The sequence below is a fragment of the Nannospalax galili genome, unplaced genomic scaffold, assembly GCF_000622305.1.
Source record: "Nannospalax galili isolate Female #2095 unplaced genomic scaffold, S.galili_v1.0 scaffold903, whole genome shotgun sequence".
NCBI lineage: Eukaryota > Metazoa > Chordata > Mammalia > Rodentia > Spalacidae > Nannospalax > Nannospalax galili.
Genome location: NW_008349989.1, coordinates 415,411 through 439,121, shown reverse-complemented (window position 1 = coordinate 439,121; position 23,711 = coordinate 415,411). Strand labels below are relative to the sequence as shown.

The 23,711-nt window shown below is 39.7% G+C and overlaps 1 protein-coding gene across 1 annotated transcript in view; it reads right to left on the bottom strand.

The window, feature by feature from the left end:
- App (amyloid beta precursor protein) overlaps positions 1–23,711 on the bottom strand; it is a gene marked incomplete in the record, with an annotated part of 263,474 nt that overhangs the window by 65,944 nt on the left and 173,819 nt on the right. Inside the window, 5 exon segments of the mRNA XM_017801687.2 lie at positions 1,765–1,864; positions 3,501–3,629; positions 14,494–14,652; positions 15,520–15,594; positions 21,628–21,761. Of these exon segments, the coding sequence (XP_017657176.1) occupies positions 1,765–1,864; positions 3,501–3,629; positions 14,494–14,652; positions 15,520–15,594; positions 21,628–21,761 (597 nt within the window).

The window sequence follows — 23,711 nt, the reverse complement described above, 5'->3', positions numbered from 1 at the left end:
AAGGGAATTCATTATTGCATGAATTTCTGCCTATAGGAAGCAGCTATTTAAAATGGAAGCACCTGGGGTTACAAATGGAAGGTTTTGAAAAAGATTTTCTTTCAGGATTCTATGTCCACTATGTTCAGAATGACAGGAATTGTGAGTGTGTGTGAGTGTGTGTGTGTGTGTGTGTGTGTGTGCCTACACTTGCCTATAGGAAGGTCAAAGGTTAATGTTGGGGTATCTTCCCCAATTGCTTCTCTTTATTTTTTGAGACAGGGTCTCTCACTGAACCGGGAGCTCACAACTTCAGCTAGATCTGACTGGCAAATCCCTATGATCTTCTTGTTCCCCAGAGCTGGGGTATAGGTAGATCCTGCCATGCCAGGCTTTTGTAAAAAAATTGTTGGTGCTGGGGATCTAAACTCAGATCCTCATGATTGAGTAGCAAGCACTTGACCCACTGAGCCATGTAACTAGTCTTATTTTTTAAGTAATTTGTCCTGATCCATTCTAATAGCAGAGCTTTGTTTTTTCTTTATTGAAAGTGGAGGGGGGCATGATTCTAATTATCTACCCTCTCTGTCACTGATGTTTTAGATTTAGTGGGTTGCCCTGTTCTTGGGCATTTTGCAACACTCAGGAATAGGAATTACCATCTGTTCTGTGCAAGTGTGATTCAATGGTGGCTAATGTTTTCAGTAGTATATTACAAAATCAAAAGCTCTAGTAAGAACAAATTAGAAGCCAGACAGTGTCAACTGTAATTAATGGGTCTAAGTGCAACAAGTCATCGGCTTTCTATACCTTTGTAATGGCTTATAGCTCTATAGTTTGGTATTATTAATCACCATAATACAAGTCATACAAGGATAGGATTAAGATAACCCAATAGTACAATACACTCATTTAGAAATTTAACATCAATTCATTAAGATCATGAGGATTATTATTGTCTCCTGTAAACTTCTTATGAGGACTTTTTATTTTATCATTTTCTTGAGACAAGGTTTCACAAGTATCCCAGGCTGGTCCCATTTCACCATGTATCCCAGGTTAGTCTTGAATTTGTAGGAATCTTCCTGCTTCAGTCTCCCAAGTGCCCCAATTACAGGACTGCACTACCATGCCCAATTCCTGGCTTCTTATATAAAGGACCAATTTCTGTCCCCTAGTATAACTGAAGAGTACATTCAGTAGTTAAAGAAATTTAATAGAGTGAAAAAGAACAGGAAATAAGGGTCTCAATTCACAGAGAAGACTGAAAACTCTACTTTTCTTAATTATTAAGTAGCACAGCATTACCAGGGGATACCCATAGCTTGAATGAATTAGAAAACAACTGCTGGTATGTGGGATTCAATAAGTGGTTCGTTGCTACATAGTATTCTGTGGACCAGGTCACATTCCTCAGGTCATAGGCATGGAGAGTTAAGAACTGAAGCAACTGCAAAGGCAAGATTTGGGGAAGGGGTGATCTGGGGCTGGGAAGATGGCTCAGTAGGTAAAAGGACTTGCTGTGCAAACAAGAGGACCTGAGTAGTACACTCGATGTCCTCCTCTGGTTTCCATGTGCACTCAAAGGCTTGCACACTTGCACCCACACCAGACTCATGTGCAAAACCCAACCCCTCACCCTCAGCCACCTCCACCTCCCACACACAGCAATGTACTTTTCAACTTATAGGCACATGAACACTGGTGATTCCACACACAGAGCACTCTTGTCCTTGATTTTTCCTGTAGGGGAAAGCATATTATCAGAAGGAAAAGCTTCCTTACCAACTTCATCCTGAATTTCCTCGGCCACTGCAGGGACATTGTAGAGCAGGGAGAGAGACTGGTTCATGCGCTCATAGATCACGCGGAGGTGTGTCATAACCTGTATTGGAGGATGACAACTCCAGGTGAACTGAGCTGTCTGCTACAGGATTAGCCACAAGCAAAAAACTCCCCAGATAAAACCAACCAGCACCGCTGGAATACTGCCCTGTTTTTCTTGTTTGCCTCTATTTCTTTATTCTCTAACTTTTGAACTCAGATTCAAATCTTGCCTTTAAACTTACCAGTATACTGCATGCTTGTAACAGTCTATTTAAGAGACCACATCTGCAAACTGATTCCTAATACTAAAGACTCTAAACACCCTGATTTCCTACGTGTTTCTTTTCTAGTACATAGGAATATTTTGATTGGATTAGATATTTTGTGCTGAATATAAAGAATTTTAAATTATTCCATTCAAGAAAATAAAACATCTTAGATTTCCAGAGGTAGATCCCAGTTTTCAATCTCTGATAATGAGAAAGCATACAGTTATTGTTTATTATTACTACTACTACTATTATTTTTTTTAAATATTTTATTTATTATTTTTATTTTATGTGTATGAGTGCATTGGCTGCATGTATGTGAGTGCACCCGTGTTGTGCAGTGCCTTGGAGATCAGAAGAGGGCTTTGGATTCCCCTGGATCTGGAGCTAAGGACAGTTCGTAACCGCCATGTGGGTGCTGGGAATCGAACCTGGGTCATCTGCAAGAGCAGTCAGTGCTCTTAACCACTGAGCCATCTCACCAGCCCCTATTATTATTATTTGAGACAGGGTCTGCCTATAGCTCCAGCTGACCTGGAACTCACTATATGGACCAGTCTGGCCTTGAACTCACAGAGATCTCTCTGCTTTTGCCTCCCAAGTTCTGGGATTAAAGGTGTTCATGCCCAGCAAGAAAGCATAAAATATATTATTAGTATTAGTATGAGTATTTTGTTGTTGCTGCTATTGCTGTTTTGAGACAGGGTCTCTTGTACCCCCACTGACCTGGAACTCAGTATGCAGTCCAGGCTGGCTCACAGAGATCCGACTTCCTCTGCCTCTCAAGAGCTGGGATTAAAGGTGTGAGCCACCATGTCCAGCAAAAGCATAAAATATATAAGGCCTCATTTAGACTCAAATTAAATTTAGTTATAGTTACAACAGAGTTTATCACTACCTGACAGAATTTAGTTGAGTTAATTGTAGGGGTTTTAGTTTATACAATTTTCATTTCTTTCATTTTGGTGGTTCGTTTTATTTTTTAATTATTAAAATTTTGTGCATATGTATATGTGTCTGTGTTGTATGAATATTTTCATGTGTGTGGGTGAACATAAATGTGTGCAAGTGCATGGCATGTATCTGAATGTATGTGGAGGCTCTTTGCAAGAGCAGCAAGCATTCTTAACTGCTGAGCAATCTTTCTAGGCCGTCTTTGTTATTTTTTGAGGCAGCATCTCTCCACGTAGCCCAGTTGGCCTTGGCTTCTCAATCCTTTTGCCTCCACTTGTTAAGTATGGAGCAGAGTTGCATGACTATGCCTGGCTAAGATGAGCTTTCAGAGTTGCACACATTAAGGAGCTCTTCCCACAGAAGTCCAATACCCATAGGGGTTCTGGAAACACCTAGACATTGTATTATCAACTCAAGAAGCAAGAATCCTTGATTGTTGAAGCTACAGGTGGTTCCCACACTAGGGAGTACCTGGGACCGGATCTGAGCAGCTTTCTTTGGATCCACCATGCGCACATGTTCGAAATGCTTCAGTGTGTGCTGCCTGTCTTTCTGCTCAGCACGGACATACTTCTTCAGCATGTTGAACACGTGGTGAGGCTGTGAATAAAACAATGAGAACAAGTGTTTCAAGTCTGTGCAACACATTACTTCTTCCATTGGCTCTGCCTCCGACGTTCCCTCAATCTGTAATGTTCCATGTCATCTTGTGGCAAATTCTCAAATTCCTTCATTAATGGGTAACTGCTTAGATGGGTCAGTTTTCATTTCTATGAAAGAATTCAGCAATCTCAACACATCTGAGGACTGTCCTAAATGGACACTCTCTTTTCAAATAAGTAACCTCAGGAATAGAAAAAGAATAGGTTTTGGATCTCTCAGGTTTCTGGAAAATCCTGCTCTTTTCCCACCCAAATATCCAGGGGTCAGTTATGAGACTATATTACCATGTGCACAGTCTTTTATTATTATATTATTATTATGTGTATGTGTATGTGTGTATTCCCTGCATATGTACCCGTGTCATCACAGAGGACAGAAGAGGCTGTTATAGCCCCTGGAATGGGAGTTATAGACAGTTGTTAGCTGCTATGAGGCTGATGGGATTCAAACCCAGGTCTTCTGCAAGAACAGCCAATGTTAACTGCCAAGTCATCTCTCCAGCCCCCCATGTGCACAGTCTTATGACCAGAAGTAACACTTCACAAATAAGCCCTTCATTAGAAACATACAGTGCTGCAATAATAAAAATAATAGGCAATTTAACCACTACTCACTGCAGGCCAAGGAATACATGATAAGCTCCATGGAAGATAATCTCTCAGAAGAAAGGTCATCATTAAATTGTAGATATTTTACTTTGAAATTTAATTAAGTTCTTTGCATGCCATTGGATTCCAATACTCTCAGCAACAATTAAGTTTCTTAAGTGCTTCTGTTTTCTTTCTAATTGTTTCTACTTCATCTTTATTCCAGTTTTATATGAAAACATTCACACAAAAATTTAAAAAAGGACATAAATTCCTTTGTCTCCAACAATTCTAGTGCTATATATATTCTATACGCTCGCTCCAGAAAGTGATTTGGAAAGATTTACAATTCTTCTTCATTAAAATAATACAAGGAGCTGGAGACATAGTTCAGTGGTTAAGAGCACTTACTACTCTTCCAGAGGATCTGGGTTCACTTCTCAGTACTCACATGGTGGGTAATATCTGTCCTTTACTCCAATTCCAGGGGACCTGATGCCCTCTCTGTGGGCATTGCATGACACGGATGCACTTACATGCAAGCAAAATACTCACACACATAAATAAAATCTTTAAAACCAAACCACCAACAGCATGAAAACTCATGTCAGGACCAGATCTGGGGATATTTGGACAAAGTTATTATTAAAGAATGTATCATGGGCATAGAATAGTATAGAATTTATGACCAAAGACACAGTGTGTGTGTGTGTGTGTGTGTGTGTATGTGTGTGTGTGTGTGTGTGTAATACAATACTTTTATTATGTTATGCATTCTATGGGATGGGTCTCTTCTTCCCTGTTAACTTTGAAGCACTTTTCCAGCAATTCTTGGTGGAGTTTGGTGTCATTTCTCTGTGCTCCCATGAAATGCTGTACAAAACTCCATTACTGCATCTATTATGGATGCCTCTGATTCTCCTCTTCGTTGTGAGAGTCACAGGGCCAGATGTAGACTCATTCTTCCTGACTATAGGGAGCCCCAGCCATGGGGTCTGACCTAGAACTGCTACTCTGTACTTGGGGCATGCTTCCCAGAAGCCACATTCCTGTGCTTTAGAACACACACACACACACAAACACACACACACACACACACACACACATACACACACACACATACACACACCCCCCAAAACAAACCTGCCCTCATTGCATGGCTTATCCCTTTGTTCCTAGAAGAAATCTATTTGCCCATATCCCAAGAAAGACAGATGCCCCAGTTTTGAACACAAACTTGGTGGCAAATCATTACAATTCTTGTCTATACAGTAAGATCCATTGAATCTATAAACCAGAGGAAGATCTTTAAATTTTACAAAAAAGTAGTAAAATAGATAACTGATAAGCTAAGCCTATAAAATATATATTTAAAAAGACATACAAATCGAAAAAAATCTTTAGAATTAAGTCGGAAATAAAGGGCAGACTATTCACTGACTCTGAGGGATGTTTTGTCTGCCAGGACTATACAACAGAACATTATATAACCTTGACGCTCAGTTATTATTAAGTTACTATTATACTTCCAAGTCTAGAAACAGAAAGGTCACAACTAATTGCATTTATCCATTATGCTTCTGCCCTGCCAACCAACACAATGCACTCTAAGTTGTCTATTCCATTTTCTTCTTGTGAGAAGAATTATTATTTTGAAGAAAGTGAATTTTTATCTTTATGAGTTCAAATAAGAAAAAGCACTTTAATTTCTAAGGTAAGGATTGCTTTTCATCATAACATATCCCCACACCCCTCCAAGGTGAGCCACCTAAGAATGTTCCTATAAGACATTTTGTCTTGAAAGGATTGGGACCTAAAAGCAATTCTATCAGATGCAAAGGTTGCATGCACACTGCCGGTGGTGTTCTGTGTTAAGCCAAAGTATTTCTTAGAGAACAGGGAGAAGTCATTTCTTATAGTGAACATCTACACACCCCCCATCTTCCACTTTACCATATACAACATATTCCCAATTACTATTAATTAGTGTTAACATTAGTTTTAAAATAAACATGAAACCCTCAATTTTCATATCCCCGTAATTCAAAAGGCAGTATCCTTCTGCAAACTTAATGCTTAGTCCATCACTGGCACTCAATACATTCTTTTTTTTTGCCTTGGTCCTTGTTTACAACTTCTCCTGGCCCTACCTTTCCCCTAGCAACAAAACTTCAACATTCGTTGGCTTTCTGTAAAAGACAGTAGTTGATGTGTTTGATTAGGACCACATGCTAAACAACTGAGCTAACTACCAGGTGGGTGATGCAGTTTATGTGTGCTAACTCATCAAATCTTTATCCCAGTACTGGGGTACAGTGAGAGATGTTCTCTCCACCTCACAAATGAGGCACAAAGAAGGATCAGAGTGGGAGGAAGTGACATAGGACACACAATGGTCCATGTAGTATGGCCACTCAGTTTTGGAACAAGAGCTGTCTGCCTGCAGAACCCTGTGTCCTGACCACTATGTGATCCTGCCCTTCTGGAATATAGCTGAGCCAGGCTAAAGACATTTGTATCAGTCACAGGTAGGCTTGTCAAGGAGATAACTGAATGATGGGAAGAATGTGTTCTAGGAGTCCTCTGAATTTCTAGTTCTTATATAAGCTCAGGTACAGTGATCCCCTATCTGTGGGGATTTTTAAAGACCCCCAGTGGACATCTGAAACTCAAATAGTACCGATCCTACAGAGACTGCGCTTGTTTCTATGCATATACACTTACGTGAAGGTTAATTTATGAGTTGAAAATTAACAATACTTAACAATAAAACAACAAAATAAGTTGTAATAAAGATTATTTAAAACTTATGATGATTTATATTTGAAATCTTTCATTTAATATCTTCAGACAGTGACTGATGCAAGAACTAAAATTATGGAATAATGAAGCCATGGATGGAGAGATAACAGTTCTATTCACTGGAGCACATCGACTGCAGCTCTTTTTAATAGTTGAACAGCTTCAGGTTCAGCCTGCCGAATGTCTCATTTACTGTCCTCGGCTCTTGTGCAAGGCTATTCATTATCGAAAAGTCTGAAGCAAGAAGAAGAATCGGCCAGATCAGAATGCCCTCTGTCAATCTCATTAGAAGACTGCTGGAAAATGGCTCAAGGTATTAGTTACAAGTTGGCTTTTGTGATATTCGTGGATTCTCTTGCTGAATTCAGCCTTATCTTCCATTAAGATACATAATTAAAAGGGTAAATGTGCTCACATGTTTGTAAGCGCTTATCTCACTTAACACTGCTGTTTCTTTGTATGCTTCAGAAAGATATTCCTAACTTCCCCGGAAAATCCCCAGAGCTTGATAATTGAACAGTAGCACACCAGGCAGTGAGGGTCCCCCAGGCCCTGCCCCTGCATGCATCATGAGCCCCAGAAGTCCAGAATAAGCTCTGACCTCATCATCATGTGAGCCCAGAGATGTACTGTGTGTGCAATGACATAAACACAAGCGTTTTCTTTTCAGCACTGACTTGATAATAAGCAAAGCCTGAGGACGTGTGATAATTCAGAAGACTTTAGGATATCCTTCAGTAAAAGAGCTACAAGGTTCTGCTCGGCTGCTCTGACCTTGAAAATGCATTTCTAGGAATCATGCTTAGAAACGAAGAAAAAAATTGGGTTAACTCCTATGCTGGAGAGTAGGCGGATAAACCTCATAAAATGGTGTGTGCCATTAGAGATGGCAGTATTTTTAGATGATGAAGAACAATAAACAGTATTTCTGGGTACTTTTATAATTTTGTTTTTGTTCAAAGAGTTCTGCTTCTGGCTTGTGAGTCATGCAAATTTCCTTCAAAAAATGAAATAACTGTCCTCACAACTCTCACCCACAATAGAGAATTCCTCAAGGTTAGAATTAGTTATTTTTAGAGGTATTAATTGATCCTAGAATAACAAATCATCATTGTCTAGGGAGCTTTATTTGATTATGCCAGGACAAAGATTTATTTACTAAATTTTAATTAAAAAGAAGAAACACCCAAGCAGGAATGGCAGAAAAACAAACGCCTGGTGTCTCTGTTGAAGTATTTATAATCTGCATTGAATATAGAAATAAATTTTCTTAAAGTAACTTGTTGGCCTGATCACATGACTCACATTCAAGATTGGATTTTTCATAGAACAAGCCAAAATTCAGTGGCTCATTATAAAGCTAGTGGTCAAAATAATTTAATAAATATTTTCACAGCTATATATAATTTCAAATACCCTGAAGTCTTTAAGTTTCCTGTAATTAGTGCTGTTTTGTTTTACCAGCAAATTCTTCTTATTTCACAGTGAAGACATTCTATGTATTAATACTGCAATCTGGTTACACGGTCATTGGGCAGTTAACCTAAACCTTACAGTGAAGAACACAGATCTGCCCCAGGGGGACCAATTATAGCCAATCCTTTCTATTGTTACTATTGCTTCTGGAAGAGTGTTTATCCTATAAACTACATCCCATCTGTTCGCAGCTGATGCTTTTCAGTTGGCTCTACGTTCACCTTGGAATCACTTTGCCTTTTAAAGCAGCATTCAAAAATTAATTTCTTAAAGCAAGAGGGATAAGTGTTACTAAAATGGATTAAACGTCATCTGTGGGGAGCAAAGAGGAAAAGAATTCACTGGGAAGTAGATAAGCTACATTTTGAAATACAACAAAGGCATAACAGTCCTGCCTCGTGCCACAACTCCTGACACAATGTAGCTACTAATAAATGATGGTTAATTAAACTGATGAATGACCTAGAGCCAAGTACAACTTTAGAAGTGGTTCCAACTGTGTAGACCATCATTCTCTGTACCTTATTCATGAAGTGAACAGCTCTCTGACCAGGAGGCCAGCACCCCCAATTTTCACAGACCACACTGAACTTACAGTCCTACTTGATCTATTTATTCAGTGTTCCTAAGTCTTTTAGAAAGCTATTTTAAGTGGGAACTCGTCCCAGAAAATACTTAATGAACTCAAGACCATAGCCAAACTTTTCTGAACAAGGCTCATTTCACTAATTCCAAAAGATAACCATTTATTGTCTTTTTATGTGTTGATATCAGGTTAATCGCCACAATTTTGAAGGAAATCATGACCTTTCCCTATAGAAGGTAATATAATAAAACTCCCCACTCTGAGCTGTGTTACCTTTCCCAGTATTCTTTTACATAATTTCTCAATCTGGTATCCTTGGAACTTAGAAGGAACACATCCAACTAACGGAACAAGCTGCTAGTGCAACTCATGACTGAATGTGACCTTTCATGCACCCATGTGCATGGGAAGCATATTTACATGGCCAGTCAGCTTTATGTTTAATCTGAAAATCAGGTCTCTTATCCCAACAGACACTTGCGCCTTAAACAATTCCTGATGGGAATGAGTGAGCTATCAAGACCTTCTGAAAATCCTGCCCACAGTCCTGCCAAGCAAGAAGCAAATACACAGAGAGCAGCCTCACACTTCCGGGTCACAGGAAACTTCTCCAGAAAACTCTCTCCTAAGCATTAAATTGCTCCCTAGTGGTTTACCAAGCTGGGACCTGGAAACTTAACCTACTAAGAAAAAAAGCAATTTTCTCCAGTGTTTTACAAAGCCACTATTTTCACAGTTTTATACCTCATATTTCAAGAAGTGTTAAACACGTGATGTAAAATGTACAAATCTTTGTGTGCTGGTTCAATGACACGCATTAGAGAGCTAAACCTTCCTCTTTCTGATGGTTCCTAGCTGAATTTGTTTTGCCATTTTGGCTTCAAATTTTTAAATGCATTCTCATGGCTACAAGAAAATTCTGGGGAAAATTTAAAACTCAAATAACAAACAAATAAGACCGAACAAAACCAATCAGAGAAACTTCCACTGTAATCTTTGGAAAATAACATTTTTGTCTTTAAGCCTAGTAGTGGAGTGAAAAATTTAAAGCCCAATACAAAATGTATCTATGTTCTTTTCTTCAGAAAAACAGTATGCCGGGCCAAACACAAGTCTTAACAAAGCAACAGAGAAAATGGCTTCCTCCATTAGGTGACTTTAAGTTCCGATAGTAAAGACACATTAGCTAGAAAGATAGTGGATAACTATGCTTTATTGCCTTGTTCAAACTGTCAGAAAAGAAGGGCTCCATGTGGCCAAAGAGCTACCTTCACAGCCCCCTCCAGAAAGCCCTTTCTCAGTGGCTCCATCTCCCCCCGGCCCCCAGCTGAGGCCCAAACCCAGGGCTCTACCACTGAGCTAAAATAAATCCCCAACCCCAGTGGCTCTGTCTTTAACCAAGGAAGCACAGCCCCCACCCCCAAAGCCTCTGCATGCTCTGCACTCACAATCTGGGTTCCCTAAAGAGGAAGACATGTTTTGATTCTAGTCTTGTCTCAACCTTCAGTTAATCCTTCTGTTTTGAACTGTGGCCAACAAAAATTAGAAAAAAAAGTAGAAAAGGTAGCCCCAATTTGCAGATGGAGGAAGTAGGTGGATTCCCATCAGGAAGCAATTTGTTTCTGGTTACAGGTCACAGGCTATCTTGGGAATTAAATACAGGTATTCTACAAAGGTAGAAAATAAGACTGTCCTGCAAATCAGTGACCCTTGTCAAATCTTGTAGGTCTTATAATTTTTTTTTCTTCAAATTTTGCTAGTTCTCAGAAATAGCTCATTTTGGTCATGCAGACCACAGTTATAAATAATCAATAAAGCATACAGACTGAAACTTAGTACCTGACCCAACTCCATGATTCCTGTGTTAAGATAAACTTCAGCTGAAAGGACAATGGAAACAGAACTAAGAAGACCTTCGATTTGAGAGCACAGAAAGGCCAGGAAGGATCTGGACTTCTGCAACCTTGTGTCTCCTTTAGTTAGGTAGGTAAACAGGCTGAAGCTCTCAGTGATGAACCAGCTTATTAAAACAACCCAGAAGGCAGAGCCCATGGAGTCAGGGAAGAACTCGTAAACAAAAGCTGTTTTTAAGTAACACAGACCCTTGCAAAGCTTTGCCAAGTGGTCTGTTCATCCAACAAATGCCAACTGTGACATATTCATGACTTTTTCAGGGTGATTTACAACAATCTGCTTTAATTTTGCATATTCACACTTGGAATCCAGCTTCCTCTTTCAAACATCCCTAACTGATTAAGACTTTCACAGATAAACATATTTATTTTTCTTTAGTTGAACTCTCCTTTTTCCACACCTATTTTGAGCTTGCTGGAAATTCTCGAGTTTTGTTTAATTAAAAACATTTATACGACGAAGCCAAAGTAAAACTTCTTAGAAACCAGTTATAATCAAGGATTTTAAAATTGGGATACATGGTTAAGTTATATAAAATGAATGAACCCCTGGATATGGATATGAAATTGTGTGTGTGTGTGTGTGTGTGTACACTTTCTGTGAGGTGAAGAGAGCTTCCTAGATCTGATCTGTTCTTTAGGGCAGAGATTAGTAATACAAGGCAGGTGAATAATCACTGGGCCTTTCAGTAATGTGATACACATTTGTCTTAAAAGTCAAAGTATTTGCAATTTCACGGTTTTTCATTTTGAAGGATGAAAGGAAAATATATACATTAATACATAAATATGTTTGCCTGCCACAAAACGGCAGAACACCCTGGCGCTATACATAAGGACAGCCTCCCTGGAACGCCAACTTCCATGTGGAGGAAGTGACAGCGCAGCTCCACTGAGGAGGGAATTGCTGTAATGAATAAGGTTTTGGAGACAGAAAGGTTTCAAGCTTTCCTCCACGTCTTCATTTTCTGTTTGGCTTAATTAAAAACAGGAAGCATAAATGTCTGTGATCATGTAGTTCCCAATGGGCTTGAGCAAGATTTATTTATGAAGCTTGGTAAACATTTAGAATATGATTAGGGTTAAGGATATAACTTCTTTATTTTTATTTTTTATTGTCTTTTTGAAACAGGGTTTCCCTGTAGTCCTAGCTGGCCTGGAACTCATTATGTAGACCAGGGCTGACTTTGAACTTACCGGGATCTACCTGTCTCTGCCTCCCAAGTGCTGGGACTATAGGATATGCCCAGCAGGATAACTTCTTTAAAACTGAAAAAGCCCTTCACTTTCACTAATTTATTCAGATATATTCAATGATATATTCAAATTACACTTACTGAAAATTTTACATTTTTCAGGCACTGTGTTTATTATGTGGTATCTTCAAAATATTTCTTTTTTATATATTTTATTTATTGTTTTTATGTGTATGAATGTATTGCATCCCTTTTGTGCAATGCTTACGAAGGTCAGAAGAGGGTGCTGGATCCCCTGGAACTGAGGTTAAGGATGGTTGTCAGTGTCATGCAGGTGCAGGGAACCGAACCCCGGTCCTCTGAAAGAGCAGCCAGTGCTCTTAACCACTGAGTCAATTCTCCAGCCCCCTAAATATTTTTTTATGACTCCAGTTACAAGACGTGACCTTCAGATTATCACTGGCCATTCTTGATTTATGTCTTTTAAGAGCAATGCATGAATGTTCATAAGACGGGATTTAAATTTTTCTAACACTTTCCAAACTACAGACCTCAGTGCAATGCAAAAGCCGAATATTAAAATTTAAATAATACCCAGACAAAGATGGTAACTTCATAAACATAGCAGATACTGCCAAGGTTTCAGGCCTGTTTACTTAGCTTTATTTTTTATTGAAGGGGACGCATTCGTGCATTTCAGAATTAAGAATTTAACAGGCATTTTCAGATCAAGCAACAGCAATCTGATTTTTTGGACAGTGAAATAATTCTTAATTCAGTCTAAAATATTCATTTCAAATAAATATGCTGTCCAACTTTATGGCATGGTCAACAAGCACCATTATGAGCCATCTAAAACGATCTTTGTGATGAGACATGAAACTCTGGCAGACACTCTTCTTCCTGTAGCCTTTCCTATGGTGGCAGAGACTAAATTGAAGGACTTTGAAAAGATACCATTCAGTAGTCTTCATTTTATTTTCGGCCCTACCAATGACTACTGGGCAAGGATCTGAGATCTTTAGGAGACTGGGGTCTCTTCAGAGACTGGATTTTGGTCTAGACCACTTCACAGTGTATTTCCTGGTAAGCCTCTGGTCTCAAAACTCACCACCCTGCTCTGCCTAGCAAATAATCCCCACAGCTTCCCCTATCCCCCCCAAAAGCATTTTCTCTAGAGAAAGAAGAACCAAGGAACTTGTTATTTGCAAAGACATAAACAGAATTTTCCTAATTCTTAGGGTGAAGAAAGATTGCTTACAGAAAATGAAAATGCTAATGTAGATATTGTGCTCCCAAAAGTTCTTTGCTCAGAGAAGTGTGGTCTATGGAGAAGACATTGCAGTGGGTGACTGACTCATAGTTCTCCTGTTGCTTTCTAGTGGTGTCACCCCGAACCAGTTACCCCATCTCCTGAGGTCATAGTGATGTCATCAGTACAACAGTGTTAGTAGCATCTTGCTACCTGGAAGAATGCCAGGAACGCCTTTATACAGAAAGAAAAATCAAAGTGGTGAGGAAATTCAGCACATGTGGGTGGCGTTTTGATTTAGTTATATAATGTGGGCACAGACTTCCACTTCTAGCCAAGATCTAGCAAGAGGAATGAGATTTATCCCCCTGCAGAGGTAACTGACAGATGGACTAAATGTGAGGAACAGTTTCTGCAAAGCAGGTGAAGACCATGAAGCACTAAGAAATAATAAACAAATCAAGTTGGGCCCTATAACTGTCAGGGCCTACTGCCCTGAGTTTCTAGGACACTGGAGTGTGGAACCCAGGCAGAGCCACCTGCAGGGAAGTTCCAAGGAACCTAGGTAGCTAGAATTCACTAGATAGAATTCCCTGAAAAAGAACTCAGATTTGCAGAAGGTGATCCTTCCAACTTAACCGAGTACGCATCAGTATAGGCCGGGAGAGGAAAGAGTACCTGGATGGGCTGAGATGTACATCTAGCCTCTGTGTTTCAAACTTCAGTTATACCATCTGTTGCCACCATCTCAGGAATATCCAATCAAATCTTAGCACTTTGAGCTCCCAGAAGTCTGTCTCACTGCTATAAGGAGACATGTGAGACCCTACAGGGCTCTGAAAAGGCAGCTTTCCTGTGACCTTATGCTCTGTGACCCTATGCCTTTAGGGGAAAACATACAGATGTCACATCTTTAAATACGGTGTGGGTCATTGCCTGAACCCCACCATCAAAGCTGTGTCCCAAAGTGAGATCTCCATGTGACCTACCCTCGGCGGCACGGCCTGCAGTGCGGTGATATAATTCTCCAGCGCCAGGCGGCGGCGGTCGTTGAGCATGGCCTCCACTCTGGCCATGTGAGTCTCCACGAGTTGCTGTCTCTCATTGGCTGCTTCCTGTTCCAGAGATTCCACCTTCTCCTGGAAATGCTGATATGGACAACACACATGTCAGTGCAAGAGGGAGTGAGTAGGTGGGCTGGTCACTGAGGACTTTAAAGAGGGCCATCCTCCGTGTGATAAAAATTATAGATGGCATAGGCATTTCAGCATTAATTTTGCACATTTTAGGGTCACTTCATGTAATTTCTTTTTTGTTTTCTAGTTTTTTAAATTTGAAGCCAGAGTCTCTCTGTGGCCCCAGCTGGCTTGGAACTTGCTATGTAGATCAGGCTGACCTTGATCTCACAGAGATCTGCCTGCTTGTCTCACATGCTGTGACTAAAGGCATGGGCTACTATAGTCAGCAGCACAATTTCTTAAGGGGAATCAGAATATTGTAGAAAAGTGACTGACTTGACTGATGACAGTGTCAGATAAAATTACATATGCTTGACACTCATGATATATTTAAAACATATTTCTTTCTTAAAGTAGTTATTTACGCAAGGAACCATGATTGTGTCTCTAACCACATAAGGTAATTTGGAAACTTTTTTCAGCATAAAATTCATAATCTCACCTAAATTTTCCAAAGGAGAGGAGCAGCTGAGAATTAGGGCAACCACAAAGATATACCATCAGTAAAAAAACGATGTGAGACTGGGGGCAATTAATGCAAGTGACAATTAATGCAAGTGACAATGTGAGATTGGGGGCAGTTAATTCCAGTATAAAATAATTGGGAGCAAATGTAAAACAAGGATGAAGCAACTCCATTACTAAGACTGGGAATGATCCAAGTTCTCAGGTGTACGAACACAGGCAGTTCAGAGGGAGGCTTGGTGACCTGGAGGCCATCGATAGGCACACATGGACATGTCCTGTCTGAGAGGGAGGGAAAGAGTTGGACACTACCTGGATAACCGCCTTCTTATCAGCTTTGGGCAAGTTCTTTGCTTGACGTTCAGCTTCTTCCCATTCTCTCATGACCTATACAAATGACAAGAGATTTCATCTGAAATTGCTCAGTTCTTTCAAATACAGATTTAACGCGATGGATTACATTACAGTATTTTTTCTATCTTAAAAAATATATTACATGGCCATCCCTATATGAATATTTGTCCTCCCACAAGAATATAAACAGTTTATCCCAGGAGTATAGCAAACATAACTGTCCACATTGACTGTAGGCTCTTGAAATAAGGCTGGTTTTTCTTGATAAATAGCTCTAAGTCATTTTACTTCACATAAGTAAATACCAATTATTCATAAAAGGCACACGCTGCCTGAACAACGTCTTCCATCAAAATGAAAATGCGCTGGTTTTAAGCTCTTATGAGATCAAGTTAAAGCATGTCAAATGGTGAATTTTTGGTGTGTGTATGTGCATCATGAATATATTTTGCCACAAAGGAAGCAAATAATGGGGAAGACAAGTTTCTGTTGTCTAAAATCCTAAGGCCGCCCATTGTAGAACCAAAGAGCAGCTCACTCTCACTCACTCTCGTGAACAGTGAAGATTATTCCAAATCCACACAGAAATTCCAAAAGAACAATAATCTTCTGCACGTGGCTAAAGGCAACACTCACGGGGTAACCAGGGGAGTCAGATGTGTCAGGATCCAAACTTCCTGTTTTGACCCTGATGTTCATTTAGATACCCTAGGCACTCTCACTCACTGATCTGAATGTAGTGTCTACAGCTGCATTGCTGAACAAAAATGTTAGTTTCTCACCATTTGTGGCTGCCTTTTCCTTTTCAAGTGTACTAACTGGGAAGTGAGCTTCAGTACAACAGAACTGAGCTGGGTAAAATAAAGGAAGAGCAACACAGCAGATACCAGCCCACTGCAAGATGGGCACTGTGCATTTCTCTATTTCTAAAGCAAGTATCCACCAAAACTGCAAAGAAAACCAGGCTATGCGATCATATCCAATCACACTATGAGTTTTAGGGTTTTTATCAGTTTCTTGAGACAGGGTCTCATACCATAGTCCAGGCTAGCTCAGAACTCACTATGTACTAAAGCTGGCCTCTAGCCCTCAGCTTCCCAAGTGCTGGGATAAGAGGCATGTGCTACCACACCTAGCGACCATCTGAGTTTTTAATTAGATATTTTGTTGTCTTCTAGCATAATTTTTTGCATAACATATGAAGTTGTGTATATTTTGTACAAAAGATCCTTGTCTTAGTGAAATCATGGAGAAAATACTTGAACAGCATATTAAAACAGACTCAAGGTCGATAGCAAAATTGTGAGATGTCCCTCCACAAAGAATAAGAACAAGACACAAGGAAAGTACAAACAGATTGTCCCAGACACTTGGGTGTTTCTATCAGTTAACACAGGGCACTGGCAGACCAAGGGGATATTGAAGACTGGCTTTGCTTTATAGATGAGATAACCTTGAAGTCAAAATATTTCAATATCCTGTACTGGGAATGATCCCAGGGGTGGTATTCTATCTAGAATTCTACAAGCAAGAAATCTCAAAATTAGTTTGAGATAGAAGCCAAATGTCTTACTGGGATATGAAAAGTAATTTCCTGCATTACATTGACATTTTTAATTATATTCAGAGCCTGAACTTTCAGTTTTGAGTGGAGTTCCATAAAATAACTATGCAGATGTATTTAGCTAATGCATATATATGTGAGAAATAACTTGAACACAGATTTTTCAGAGCAATTTAACAATATCTTACACTCTTACAAATAAATGACCTGTGCCCTCACTATAGGACTACCTACAGACACATTTATAGCCTGAAGATCTCCCTTTAATAAGCAACTTCCACTGGAGTACACTGATAATAGATAACATTATTGGACTAAGTACTGCACAAAGTCTATCTAACTTAATTGATTCCTCACAATAGAGCCTGCAATTAGGTATGGCCACCCCCATTTTATGGAGAAGCTTAAGAAATCTCAAGGCCATGGAAATAACAAATGGACAAGCTAGGATGATAAACCTAGTGCCCTACCGGCTGAATGTGCCATTGCAACAGAGGACCACTACCAGGTGAGCTGAGTTTATTCAGTGAAGCAGAAGGAGCCATTCCGTGAGAGGCTGCTGAATATATTCAAAATTAAAAAGCCTGACTCAAGAAAATTTTCACGTTGAAGGACTTCATTTTAGGCACAAGCTGCCAAATATGTAAGTAGGTGTGATGAATAATTTTGACTGTCAGTTTGACAGAGGATTTAGAATCACCATGGAAACAAATCTCTGGCATGGCAGAGAGATTTTCTAGATTGGGTTAATTGACTTGGGAAGACCCACCCTAGATGTGAATGGTACCACTCCCTGGCTGAGGGAATGGGACCGAATATAAAGGAGAACAGAGCTGAGTACAGGCATTCATCACACTGCTTCCTGACTGCTTCCAACTGCCTCAGGGAGTATGCAAGTAACACCAATACACATACCATCTTCCCTAATCCTTAGTATTTGTTAAGATCAACAAAAAGCTACAATGGATGAAGCCCATTATTTTTCATGCTAGCATAAAGAAATTAATAATAAAAATTGCAATAAAAGGTTGGGGCTGGAGAGATGGCTCAGCAGTTAAGAGCACTGGCTGCTCTTGCAAAGCACCCAGGTTTGGTTCCCAGTGCCTACTTGGTGGCTAACAACCATCCATAACGCCAGTTCTAGGGGATCCGACACCCTCTTCTGGCCTCTATGGGCATTGTACAACATGGGTGCACTTATATACATACAGGCAATACACTCATACACATAAAATAAAAATAATAAATATTTTCTTAAAACTGAGTTAAAAAGGGGGCTGGAGAGATGGCTCAGCAGTTAAGAACACTGGTTTTGCAGAAGACCCGGGTTTGAATTCCAGCACCCACAGGGCAGCTAACAAGTGTCCGTAACTCCAGTTCCAGGGGATCCCACAGCCTCTTCTGTCCTCCTTGGGCATTGCATGATGCAGGTGCACTTACCTACATGCAGGCAATACATCCATATACATAAAATAAAAATAATAAATAAAATATTAAAAAGACTCAAGTAAAAAGATCCCAAATTCTAAAATTTGAAATTCTCTAGATCTGGACTTTGGGGTTGCTCTGTGTATGCCTATAGAATACTGTTCCAGTACAGAGACATCAAGTTCACCCAGATTTACAGATCTTGAGAGACTTGGCTATTTCATGCAGAGAAAATGACTGTTACTAAAGAGATTTAAGAGGCAGACAAGTTCAAAGTCAAAAAGTCCCCAGAATTCACCAGCATAGATCATGAAGATAAATGTCAGCTCAGGCAGCCTGCCTCCTGTAACATTGGCATCTATGAGGCAGAACTCTCTGCTCTAGGACAATGTCTACTAAGTTATCTCCAATCTGAGGTGAGATCATGGAGAAAAAAAAATCAGAAAATATATGAACTAAGTCATAAATAGGCTAAAAGAAAGCTCTCATTTCAGCAGCACATCATTATTTGAAACTAACAGAGCATTTGAAACTAGTTTTCTTAATTTGATAGGATGCCTCAGATAGTGGAAAACTTCATAGGTTTTAAAAAAATATTTGGAAAAATGACTAGCATCTAAGAATGAAATACTAGGTTAGTTTAGCTTGTATAAACGTATATGGACTAAAATGAACTTACAGTCTAGCAGAAGCAGTAAGATATTGATATTTAAAAAATAATAAAGGAATACATAATACTTCCTTAGAAGTAAATGAAAGGTAAAAGTAATGACTGATTGTCCCTGTTTAAGAATTATGTGAGGTGAAGGAATGGGTGGGATTTGTGGATGAAAAGAAGAGCAGGACGTTTCTGGAAGAAGCTGTGGCCAGGAGCAACACAGCCCCAGATTAGGGGTGAGGCCTGCGCATAACAGCCTCTTCCAGCTGCAGACAGGCCGGGCCAGCAGGAGAGTGGAAGAGGAGAAGCAAGGTGGGGTTGGATGCAGCTGTGGGCACTGGAAAGGTCAGGCTGAGCACTCGGGATTGTGTTACCCTTTCTTCAGACTCCTGGGCAATTCATGTGCCCAGGACTGGATTCTGGAGGGTAGTGGGAAGCCTCTGAAAGCTTCAAGAAGTGAGACATATTTTGTGTGTAAAGGGGGACATTTCAGTAAATTCTACTGACAGTTGTCTCCCCCATTAATGATGACAATACAATCGTCTGTGAAAAATGTGCACAGCCCTAGTTTTCAAAGGGACCGGTGTCAGGTGAAACCCCACTACCTCATGCCAGCAGTCTTTCTAGCTCAACTGACTTTCAAGTTTTTAGCCATTAGATTGTGTGCCACATTCCAGAGGCCCAAGTACTGTGATCATAATGTGTTTTTCTCTTTATGGTATAACTCTACAGGTCTAGGTATTGTAGTTAGTCATCTTTAAAAAACAAACAAAAAAAGCACAATTGTGGGCTAGGTATCATGGCACACACTTTTAATTACAGCACATGGAAGACAGAGGCAGGCAGATCTCTAGGAGAGAGAGAAAGACAAGCTTGGTCTATATAGTGAGTTCTAGGCTAGCTGGGGCTGTAGGGAAACCCTGTCTGAAAAAAACAAAAACCAAAACAAATTTAAAAAATCCCACAATTGTGTCTTGCTTTTCAAGATATATCATTAGTTCTGTTTCAAAAAGAGGGTTTTCTTAATTACTCAGGTACAGTGAGGCCAATGGATCAGGAGATGAATCCCATGGAGAAGACATTTGCTTCATGGTTCCCAAGACATAAGGGCCACATGGGCAGTACCAGGGTCAGTTATAGGCAAAGGAGTGAGGGGAGGACTGAGCAGAGCCTTTGGAGTATATTTCATGGTAAGAGGGGCAAGGCGGGATTGTGTAGATGGAATCAGCTGGGTGATTATAGAATATAGACAGTGCCCCTACAGGTCTGGTGCCTGGTACAGGGTGTTAGAGCAGGTGGATAATGACTGGGCATAAAAGCCAGATAAAGAAGTTATTTCGGGTTTGGGTTGTGGAAGCACATATAACTGAAATTCTAGTTGGTTCTGTTACATGTAGATCAGCCATTTCCAGACATAAGTTCTTTTTCAGTGTAACCAAAAATCTGTTTGTTTTTTTAAAAAGGTCTACAGTTTAGTATAGGTTAAGGGACACTAAAGTAGCAGCAAGACTTGGATTCCAAATATCATCTGAGTTTGCAAAACTGCATTGCAAAACTCTACTCAAGTCTTTATTCCATTGTCTGTCACTTATGGGAAATGAAATGATCATTACTGCTTAGTTTAGTTTTAATTTCCTATGAATTCCATTTGCCAGAAATGGTAGGCTCAAAGTTGTAATAATCTGACAATATAAAAGTATTCATTTTTACTGAACAACTTTTTAATGGATTATAATTTACAACCTGGTGGGTATACATTCTATAGAGTAATAAATCAATGTGTATTTCTCTCTCTCTCAGTGTGTGTGTGTGTGTGTTTGCACAGGTGTGTGAGACAGAGGACATCTTCAGGTGCTGCAGGTTATCTCACTGGCCTGGAACTCTCCAAATAGGCTGGGTTGGCTGGTCAGGTCAAGTCCCAGGGATCTGCCCGTCTCCTTCTTTCCAGAACTGGGATTCCAAGTACATGTTACCTATATCTGACCTTTTTTAAATGTGGGTTTCAAAATCAAACTCAGATCTTTATCTTTTGTAGTGGCAATCAATAGCTTATTAGCTGAGCTATTTTAACATCCCCCACCTTTCTATTCTTTAAATAAATCTTAATTTGTACATTTGCAGTCTATAGCATATTATGAAATACACTAAAGTTCACTAAAGTGAAGCAGATTAACAGAGCCATAATCTCAGCCCAGACACAGTTTAATTTGTGCTACAAAATCTTCCTATCCCCGTCTTTCCTAGAGGCATGCTTCTAGAGGAGGCCACAATCTTACAATCTGTGTCCCTACAGTTTAATTAAACTTCATATCCAAAGACCTGAACAAATAAAGCCATCAGGCTCCGGGGAAGACTGGACCAGGCAAGCCCTGATTTCCCAACATCACAATGCAGAAGATGACAGCATCTGTTGTACCTGGGACATTCTCTCCCGGTGCTTGGCTTCCAGCCTCTCTTTGGCTTTCTGGAAATGGGCGTGCTCATTCTCATCGCCAGGTGTCTCCAGATACTTGTCAACGGCATCTGGGGTGCTGGCTGCAGTTGTTGGAACTAGAAAGGAGGAAAGAAGGCAATTGGAGATGAGAAACAGGATGCTCAGTCATTATAAGAAAGCCAATCATTTCCTAGGACAGGGCATTTAGTAGGGAAGCACACAGAAGATGCTAATGCTGCTTGTGAGGACACTAAGAGATATTTCACTATGCCAAGCTGTTTCACGTCTTGACTGCATTGAAGAAAGGCCTATTTTGCAACTACAGCATTAAAACAGCATGCCTAGAGCAGTTGGAGCTTACTATGGACATGTTTTCCCAAATCCTTACGCTTTGCTTGGTTATTTTGTAATCTTGAAAGTAAATAATGGTATCATCAGAATCACACATTAAAATTTCTGCACAAACCAAAGAAATCTGAAAATGAGGTTGTTGCAGAGTAACCGCACCTCTGAGAAAATGTGAATTCAACAGGTTGTATTTTAATTAGCTTAATTACAAAACCATCCTTCACAAGAGAGTATTTGAAACACAAAAATATAAACATCACTAAGTGCATTTTAAAAACCACAAGAGGACATTCAGCCTTCACATATTTGACAACAGTCTACAAGTCATTGTACTGTTTAGTAAAACAGGCAGTGATTTCTATTTTGAATTCAGTACCACAAGCAGTGTTGTAACATACACTGCTGTATTGTGTGGCAATAACGGTACTCAGAAACCTGAAGAGAAAACTGTATAACAAAAATGTTCTAACTCACCAGCAAGTAATGACTCACAAGAATTTAGAGTATTTTAGAGCTTAAAAGAAAACAGAAAAAAGGAAAAAAAAAAAGAATGAAAAAGAAAGATTTTTGAAGAAGAACAAAGTTTTGGCCAAAAAAAAAAAAATGATATGTGATGCCATTACTTTCTCCTCAGGTCAAACCAGTTTAAATGCTTTATTCAAAAAGCTGATTCAAATAATATTGTTAGAAATATTCTTTTTACACTTATCTAATTCCTGGAGTAATAGGCTTGGGACATAATATCCCAAACAGGACCGGAATGAGAAGAATTTACGGCTATGTCATTCTGAAGTTAGTATCTTTCATACCTGCTTATGAGATAATGTCTGAAATCTTAACCCAAAAGCTTTAGGATAGTAACTGAAACCAGAGGTCATTTTGCTAAATAAGAGAACATTCTGATTCCTTGCCTTTTACTTTGGACACTGATTAATCATTATTTTTCCCATAGAAGCAGCTAATACGTCTGTCCATGTATGACATCCGAGAGAAAGAAAGCAGGTGGGGCTTCCTGGAGAGCTATGCCCAGCTCCTAGCTAGAAACAGACGAAACAGCACTGCATCTTTTACTTGCCCAAATGGGGAGAAGGAAAGAGCATTCAGGGCCGTGAAATTAGGCACAGCTAGATGTGACCTTAAGGCAATTCTTTGCAGCAGCTGGGACCCAGGGCAACTGATCCAACCACTGTGCATTCCGTGGAGACAGCATGTCCTATGACATATCAGTTATGTGGCAGAAAGGTGTCACACAGTACACTTTCTCCATGCCAGCACCCTTCCTGCATCCTCTTTATTATATCTTATTTCAATCTTTTATGCTAACCACGGGAAAATCAGATCCATTTATTTCAATCCACTGAAAGTGAATTAGAACAGAGGACCATTCCGTGCTATCTACAGGAAAGCTATACACATTTTTCTTAAAAGACAAAACTAAGCCCCAAAATGCCTTAGCTATATCCCACATAAAATATTAAAATAAGTGAAATACAGGAGTTCTTAATTTAAATGTCTGAAAAAATGATCTACAATTTTGAGTTTCTGTGAAAGAAAAATATCAAAGGTTAATTTTTTTCTGCATAACCTCAGGAAAATCAATCCATAAGTATTTTTTATTTTCCAACATTGCCTTGTAACCAGGAAGCATCTTTAAGGACTGTCCAAAGAGCTCAGCTTCTGTTTCCCTGAGTCCTTATATCCTAAAGCCATAGGCTTCC